General features: G+C 37.7%; 1 protein-coding gene across 2 annotated transcripts in view; it reads right to left on the bottom strand.

Moving 5' to 3' along the window:
* Positions 1 to 6,389, bottom strand: part of pdgfba (platelet-derived growth factor beta polypeptide a) — a 27,981-nt gene extending 21,592 nt beyond the window's left edge. Inside the window, exon 1 of one of the 2 annotated variants that reach the window (XM_014015532.1) lies at positions 5,519 to 6,389. In XM_014015532.1, coding sequence (XP_013870986.1) covers positions 5,519 to 5,593 — 75 coding nt within the window. In that variant the 5' untranslated portion in view covers positions 5,594 to 6,389. The remainder of the gene's footprint in view (positions 1 to 5,518) is intronic. The other variant, XM_014015533.1, reaches the window with a different exon arrangement.
* Positions 6,390 to 9,456: the final 3,067 nt, after the last annotated feature.

Below are 9,456 nucleotides of genomic sequence, written 5' to 3'. Positions count from 1 at the left end.
AACACACACACAAACACACACACAAACACTCACAAAGACAGTTTTCACTCTGTAACAGGCTATTATTACAGTCCCAGCACTTATCACAAACACACACATACAGCAAATAGTTTTTCACATGGACAAACAACTGGTTTAAATAAAGACCATGAACTGGACTAATAGCAGTGATTTGAGAACACTTTTTTTTTCTTTATGGTTATCTAGAAAAACACAAACGTCCATTAAACACAAAAAGTGCTTTCCTGCTGCGTTTGGTTTTTCTCTGGTCAATAATAGCCATTTCTGCCCTCTTTTCATCTCAACCTGTCCAAGTGTCTGACTGAGATTAGAAGTCAACAGGCTGTCTGTGGGGATGTCAYGATTTACCAGCAGGTCATATATTTGTAACACACACACACACACTGACACACACACATTGGACTGAATGAGGAAAAAGGTGAAGTGTAATGGAATGTCATTATGGGCCCAGAGGCTTGCTCTCACACATGCACTTAAACAAAAGAACAAAGTCTGCCAGATAAACTGAATACAAACAAAAACAGTCTGATGTGTGTGATGAGCGTCTCATAATCACACCAAGCTCCCCCCAACACACGTCTCCTTTTATCAAAGCAGTGGCAAATTGCCAACTTTCTGCTGCAGAAAATTAACAAAAAAAGAGAGAGAGAGAGAGAAAGAAAAAAACTTGCTGAGCTCAGTTTGTACTCCAGAACACACACAAATGTTCAGARCAACAAAGTAAACAGACGCCTCCGACACATGCAGCGTCCCACCCCTGGCTGCAAAGGCGAGGGGATGGATGATGGATGGAGAGACAACAGAAGAGAGGAGCTGAAAGAAGCTCACTGAGCAAATGAGAAAAGAGGAGTTGAGAAAACAGGAGTGATGACCGAGAAGACTGCATGGGTCTGATCTGCACTAAACTGCCTGTTCAGATGTCTCACACTGTGYGAACAACAACAATAACACAATGGCTAAAGGGATGGTTTAGAGTTTCTGATGTGGGGTTCTAAGGGTTAAATACAATTAATATCTTACCTGTTGTAGACAGGTCTTTTAACAACCTCAGTTTGGAGACATGTTTTCTTAAAACTAAAGTGAATCACTACCACTAAAACACAACTTCAATCTCAAAAGGTTTATAGAATTAAAAAAAAATGTTTTGAACCTTTATACTATTAGACACTTATTTTACCAGAAATGTCCTGCTAGGAACACCACAGGCTGCACAGGAAGTGCTACCCTTAACTGCTGCTGCCATTTGAGCTTCCAAGTAATCTCAGACTACTGGGTAATGAAATGTGACACAAAATAAATGGTAATGTTTTAGGATTACAAAAATAAAATTTGCATGAACTGCTATGAATTGTTGAGAATAAAGTTCCTTTGAAATGATGACTCTGCAGGTTTGCTCTTGGCCCTGATCTGCATAACTATTAGCTCATCGACTGAGTCAGAATTAACTTCTACTTCTTCAAACGGAGGTCATTCAAGGAGTTATCTGCAGTAGGTAAGATGTTAATAGTTCTTAAGTTGTCTACAGAACCACACTTCAGTGGATCCGAACTATTGCTGTAAAGGAGACTTATCCTGCTCTTAAATCGCTTAGCTGGGGTCTTTATAAAGCAGAACTGCAATACTTTGATCTAATTTCCTCCTTACTGTAACTCCACAAGCCCCTTTCACCCCTTTTCTGAGGGGTGTCTCAGACTCAACTTATTTTGAGGCTGTTTCTTTAAATCCAGACAAGATGCTTCACACTCTGCCCCCCTCCATCTTACAGACCAATCCATTCTAGTTTGATAGAGGGGTCCAGGACTATATAGCTGTGCAGAAATGCTTTATTTACAATTGAATTAAAAGATGTCAACAAGGRAAGACTTGTCCAACTAGCCTCATATGTGTTTATGAAGTGTTGTTGGTAAGTCCAGACCTTATTTGGCAGTTCTGTCTCAAATAATTGGATGTAATAGTCAGAAAAGAGAGAAAACTGAACAGGTTGAAAAATGTCACCCAAGCAGAATATAAAGATATSTGTGCAACACCGGGAGAAACTAAATTCAACATTTAGGCACTCCTAATGACTCCAACTGCACTACAAAATGCATTTAATGGCTTAAAAAAGTGGATTTTGCAAAATATGCCTCCTTTAAAGCTGACAAAAATGACAAAACATTCTATAATTTCATTTAATTTTTGTCTTAATAAACTAGTATCTTCAAGTGTTTGTGGTCTAACAATATAAGCATATCTGCAGGTGATTGTGTTTAGTTTTTAAACATTAACTTCATTAATTTAAAATTAAAATAAATGATTTTTTAACTCCAATTAAAAACAATCATATGCAAAGTCAGGATGTTTTTTTTTTAACCTTTTCTTCTTCTTTTTTAAAGCATGCCATTTTGGAAATGTACCTTGCAGAAATTTGACTTTGTTTTTTTTTTTTTTTTTTTGGTAATAGATTATGACATAGCTCGAAACCTCCCCTAGAGTGGTTCTAACTCTTGTGACTTCAGGGTTGCGTAAGGTAAAGTCACTGACAGTTACGGTTTGTTGTCCATGCAGCACAAACTTCTTCCCTTTGGCAAACACAAAAACTAGTTTAGGATTCCTTTTAAATATCTAGGTCACGGTGGGTAAACAAAGTGATTGATATCAGCAAACAGAAGTCAACTGCATTTTATAAATTCCTCTGGACTTCCTGCTGTCACACATTTAGCTCCGTAGCGTAGCTACTTACCTGCAGCTGCTTAAAAGGAAAAACCCTCCAGCTATTTAGAGTCCAACTGAAAGCATGGATGAGTCACCCCGGTAGCTGGTGCATGAATATTTGATTTACCATGTAATATATCAGTTGTAATTTTTTTTACATCATAATTACATGCTTTCTTGCTTGTGCTTATTTTATCTTTTGCCAAAAATAATCCTGTTTTTTTAGGTGGGGCAATAATTCTCATGCCCTTTAAAAAAAATCATTTTCACACAAATCAGGTTTCCCTTCACGTAAAATGGCAAAGCTCACAAACAAATCATCTTATGTGCCACTGCACATTTCCATCCTGACTTGTACACACAGACACACACACACACACACACAAACATAAACACATATGTCACAGTATCACATACGCAGCTACACCCAGGCATTTGTCCAGATGTGTGCTCACAAAAAAAATAAATAAATAAAATGCACAGAGCACAAACTCTATGAAATCCCTGGCAGATTAGTAGTTCTTATGTAAAATGGATCAAGCCAAACAGGCGGCAGCAGCCAGCTTGTTTGCAGGAACAATTGTCCCAAAACAACCTGTATGAAATGCCACCAATCATCAGTATCTATTAAAACAGCTGATAATGCAAAAAAAATAAAAATAAAAACTGTTGTGATGACCTGAAGTTGGAGCTTTTGTATGCATTTATTTAACTCCAGTGTTTTTTTTTTTAATTCATTTTAAAAGTGAAGTTTTCTGGCTCTCAGTGATTGCACATGTTCAGGAACATATTGAAGCTGGATCCCACGCAGAATAAAAATGCTCTCTGCTTATAGAAATGACGATTATGTTTTCTTTTGTTCCTTTCATGTCAAAGATCAGTTTTGCCGTAAGTTTGCTGTATTGTTTGAGTTTGAAGTCTGTTCAACAAACAAGTGCAAAGAAGGTGTCTTTTTTTCTGTTGTTATTTGACTAAATAATACGAGAAGGTGATATTTAAATCAAATTTCTGCCATAGAACATAAAGTTCTGGGGCAGGAGAACGCAGCCTTAAAGTGCAGCTAAATGGTTCCTGCTGTTCTGCACATGGTTCAGTCTACTTATTGCTGTTTTTGATGCATGAAGGGTTAAATAAGGCTCAAAATAGGTTCTCAGTTAGTTATTGCCTACCATTAAAAGGTGAAAGAAATATGTGCTTGTTTGAAAAATTTCTTATGAACTAGGTAAAAAAAAAACAATTAGAAAATAAAACCTGACTTTATATTGGCATTAAGTACATTTTTGTGGTCAGCTCAATTCTATGTGACTGCTGCAATCAAGAAACCTTAGGAAACACCAAAAATGGTTGAAATCTCTTCAAAAAAATGAAATGTTGTATAATGCCGTTACAAGCTTTGGGCAAAAATGGCCACAACTCTGTCATTTCCTCAGCATCTGATGATCTTAGATTGAAACTCTGGCATGAAGGACATGGGAGATGGGCATCAAGAAACTTACGTTGCTTTACCTTCATAAAACCACATAAAATGATCAAAATCTTTCCTTACGTTTCATAACTATTTGTTCTAGCGCATCACTCCAGTGCTCAGCAAAGTGGCAAAGCAGGACAGTGACACATCTGTCTCCATGCCACACATTTGTTCACAATCACTTCATTGCATTGGTGTGTATTTTTTTTTTTTTTAGTTTTTGTAGATGAAACGTATTAGCCTTAAGACTTTTAAAATATCCTCTGTGCATGTCAGGATGGATTTTTCTATTATTATTATTATGTCATTTGACTGGTTGCCCACACAACAAACTTAAGCTTGCCAGTACAGCAGGTGAAACTATATCTGTGGTTGTTGTCATATAAATGATTACGACAAATCAAAAATATATTTGACTTCCCTTCTTATAGCCGCACAAATGTAAAACCATAATTTGGTTCATATACAAATACAGTTTTTTGAGTTTGTAACAGTGAAGTTGTTTCTATGTTCATGTAAGTGTATGTGACTGCACTAAAAAATCTATCTAGAAAATATATATATTTTTGATTTAGGTGCTGATTTGAATTTGAGAAGAAACAATGGGTCTTTGTTGTGACCATGAAGGATGGATTCTGGCTGCAGCATCAAACCTTAGTTAAACTGCTGCTGTCCTGAGCCAAGGCCCATCCTCACCTTATCATTTCCATCTTTTTCTGAGACACCAGGACTCCTCCCTGCTGCACCTCAGGAAAATCACTGTCATGAAGCATGAACCTCGCGCACTTGCAGCTGCAGAGTCCACAGAAGGACAACCAGACAAACTGATACGWGCTAAAATACTCATGTACACATTTTTTTTCCCCCTGCTTTAGGAAAAATCCATTCCACAATCACTTTAGAGGGTGGGACAAACGCTTTAAATGAGCTCCTTGCTGCTGTCTCATAATTACCTCAGTCTGKGTCTCACAGGCTGAAGGTGAAGCTTCATCAGATTGAACCATTTTAGAAAATGAAATCATCAATAATAATTCACAAGTGAAATTAACCCAAACTCACGAGCTTTTCTCTTTTTACTCCAGCTCTCAAACTGACATTCTCCTCTTTTGGCTGTATGATCATTTTATATTTGGCACAGATAATTGAGAAGTTAAAAAATATATAAAATAAATAAACAGATGTGTTGATTTTCCTTCGTGATGTAGTTCACTTTTATCTCAGTGATGTATTGGAGAGCCTCTGTGCGCATCCCTGCCTTTTAAAGCCCATGTCTGTTGGTTTCCCCTCATCGATTAGAGGTCATCTGTTTTCCCGGCACCATCTCGCCGGTCTTACCTCAGCGTTTCCGAGCCGCAGACGGGTCGTTAAAAGCGCAGCCAGCAGCAGCAGCAGCAGGGTCCAGGACCTCATGTTTCTGCCCAGCCTGTGGAGCCGCGAGCGACCGGCTGGGCATTGAGCAGCCAGGAGTCCAATCCCACGGCCGAACCGAGCCTCGTCCCCCGTGCTTTGGTCGCAGTGCACTCCCTGCTGTAGCTTAAATGTATCCTCCAAAATGTGTCACTGTCAGTAAGAGCTGCTGGTCCAAATGTTTGCTCTCGATGACTCCGACGCGGGRCAGACGTCTGCTCTGACTCTTGTTTTGAAAACTCACTTAAGGGCAGCCTATATCACAGGCTTGAGCAGTGCGCAACGCGTGCGGCGTGACACACAATATGTCAGTCTCTGCATGCACAAACTCTCAACAGGCTAGGTCCAAAATCAGTTCAGAGACTAATAATAAGCCAATCCAAGCAGGGAATTTAAAATCTTCGTCAACGTGTGCGCAAAGGTTTTGCATCCTATTTCCGTAAAAGATAAATCCAGAAAAAACAGGGCAGTTTTTAGGATTTCGCTACAAAATCCCATATCAGATTGTTGAAAATCCAACTTTTCTGGTCAAAACGGGAGCCTCTCATCTCCAAAAAGTCTGCGCGTAAAAGCTGGTTGCGCTTCGTGCGTAATTCTCTATTAATGTCAGAATATTCCCGCACTAATGCAGTTTATTGAMCTGCAAAACACAAGAGTCCAATCTAAATTTGTCTCAGTAGTATCGGCCCCCCTGTAGATCCCACGCTTGTCCTTTTGGCTCCGATCAGGACTTGGATCATGTTGTTCTCGCCTCGCGCGTCTCTCTTCTCTGGTTGCGTTCTGAGCGCTGAGCGCCTTCCAGCTACAGCTCGGCCTCCCTGCTCAACTTTTATACATCAAGCTACACATGGAAAGAGACTTTTCCGGAAACAGAAAAGTGTGCTTTCAAAATATGATAAAGATGGAAATGTGATAAAACGTTACAACTTAGAGGAAAAACTCTGGATATGACAAAACAGGCGAAATTCCAAATATATTGGAATGTTTGTTAGGCAATACAGTTGTGTTAAATCATAAATAATATACGGGTGCAGTAGGTTATTAAATTCTACAAATTCTAGGAGTAATCTATTATTTAGTTTCAGTGTWTAGAGGTGACAGTGTGGAGTGTGATAAACTGACGTTGAAGGAATTCGTTGTTTTATTTTGAAACATTTAACCGGATGTCAATTTTGAGATTAATCTTGTCCTTCAATTTGAACCTAACCCCCCCCCCCCCCCCAAAAAAAAAAAAAAAAAAAACTTCCCGGTCTTTGACTTTTGAAAGCAGATATTACCTCCATATTGGGTGCAAAGGAACCTAAGACCCCCGTGACTTCTTTTAGACCTCTTGTTTATTTAAACTGTGTGTTGACACTTTTCTTTATTGAAAAACAATGTAAGAATTAATAATTTTACCTGAAATATACCGGAAAACACCTTGAGATTTATAATCCCACTTACATTTTTTTGTTGACATTTTCATTATAGAATTGATGATTTTGGGTGTTGAGACCAATAATTTGTTCATATTAAAGATCTGACTTTGTGTTTTTAATTATATGATAATTTAATGTGTTTTCCTTAAATGCATGAGGGGAAAAAAAAAAGAACATTTTTTGTTGGTTGCAATTTCAAACACTCAAAGCATTAAAGGCCCTTCTGACAAAACTAGAACACAAGTTATGTAATCAATAAATTCATCTTTTCATTATTAAACTATGCTCTCTTTCTTAGGATTTGTTGTAATCTGTTCGGATTATGGCTTGGTTTGACTGATTGAGACCAGCAAACGGGACAATCCAAAGATAGAGAAGAAAGTTTGAACAATTACAACCTAAATCGCACTGAATGCTAACTCATCTTCTTCAGCTTCAAATTTATTGTTACTTTTTCAAAAAAAAAAAAAAGGATTAGATGATGTAGAGTTCCACAGAAATATCTGGATTAAACATCAATCAGTTTGGTTTATTGTTGTTTCTTTATTTTTTTTTTCATGCAGCACCAACAAGCGTAGATGTCAGTTTTATTTCTGAATGTGAAACATATGCAAATAGAATTATCTTTGACCTGTATTCACCACAGTGTGACAAACTAACAGAGGGAGCAAACTGATGTGTATCATATATTTGTCCTTATTTGTGTCAGGGATCATTTGTTTTGCAAAAGATACAGATTTTGGAGGCAAATCGTGGACATCGTGTCAAGATTTCTGGATAACTTCTTTGCATGTCTGGGAGAACTGCTGTCACCATTAGACCAGAAAGATGTATTTATAGGAGCATTGAATATTATCCAAATGTTGTTGAGTCAGCATGGAAATGATGATGTTTTATTGTCCAAAGCCAAAGCCAGCGGCATTAAAACGTGAAAAAAAAAAAATTGATTTTTATCAGAGAATCACATGTGATGTAAATTTTTTGCCACCAGCAGGTCCCTTTGCTTGTTTATGTAGGTCAATGCCTCTTGGCTTGTTATTGTTAAAGCTAACAGTTACACTGACTGTCACCAAGTCACATGAGGCCAGGTGAAGAAAGGACATGATATTCTAGTTTCAAGAATGCATTCAAATTACGGCTGCAAAGGTCACACGTATTTTTTTGTTTGTTTTTTTGTTTTGTTTTGTTTTTTTTAATCTCCTGCAGAATTTATTTATCTCATTGACCAATCCTGCAAAGGTTTTACCTGTTGTGTGGCAACCTGTAAGAAATATATTTGTTTTGAACCACAAAACAAACCTGTTCTCATTTCTAAAGTAGACAAAGCTTTCCAGGAAGTGCCATGTTTTGTTTTGAGGTCAGAGGTTATYGTGGAAGTTGAGGGTCAAGATGGTTTCTTACTTTTCTGCAAGGGGAAGACGGAGGAAGGAGGCATGTGTGGGACTACTTMATGCACAAATATCTAATAATGCAAACCCTGTCTGTTTGCCTTTACAGTAACATTAACATTTATGTAACATTATTGGTGTCATGATTTTTTTTTTCATTGCAAAATCATTTCACTGACATTTTATAATTATTTGCAAATACAAATCCGCATCCAAATTTAGCACTTCTAGTCTGGGCCTCTTGTGATATGGATTTTGTGATATTTCTGCCAAAAAGACCATGCAATGTGAAACTGTTGACAAATGAAAACATTTATAAAATGACGTTTACTTATACCACCTTGGTCATAGCTACACTCAAATGAGTTGTCACTGTGACAACTATTAGTGAATGTCATTACTGAGAGAATCACCAAAACGTCTCAAAATGTTTCTCGGCTTTCTCACGTGAGYCCCAGAGACTCGTTGTCTTGTAGAATTATTAAAAATTGTGTGACAAATTGTCTCTCCAAGTCACAGAGTCATTGCAGGCGTCTCAAACCTGTCTTAAAGCTTTCTCAATTTAGTTTCTGTGAATTCAAGATCAGTTCAGCACCTGCAACCGAACTCCCCTTTAACAGATACCACCAGAGACTAAAGGTCAAGATCTAAAACCCATGCATTTGATAAATAATATTTTGTCTAAAACTGGTTCCAATCTTCCAGCCATCCTTTAAAAATTCCAGTAGATTAAAACAAAAGTCTGAGGATGGCTGCAAACATGGGTACAAAGTGAGTCAGGGTGAATATGATGTGAAATAATGTGCTTGATCTAGGCCAAGGGTCTGCAACCTTTTGATCAAAAGAGCCATTTCTGTTACTTCTCTCACTAATAAAATGTGTTCAGAGCTGCAAAACAAGCTACAACAGTGATCTTCAACTAGGGGTTCGTGGTCCTCTTCGAGGCCTTTTCAGGAACCTTTACGGCCAGTGGAGGTGACATTATATAACTAAAAAATATATTGTGAATTTTATTATTTATTATTATTTTGCACGTAGGGACAAATAAAGACCATATCCA

The sequence above is a fragment of the Austrofundulus limnaeus genome, unplaced genomic scaffold (genome assembly GCF_001266775.1).
Source record: "Austrofundulus limnaeus strain Quisiro unplaced genomic scaffold, Austrofundulus_limnaeus-1.0 Scaffold130, whole genome shotgun sequence".
Classification (NCBI taxonomy): Eukaryota; Metazoa; Chordata; class Actinopteri; order Cyprinodontiformes; family Rivulidae; genus Austrofundulus; species Austrofundulus limnaeus.
This window is presented reverse-complemented; position numbering and strand designations above follow the sequence as displayed.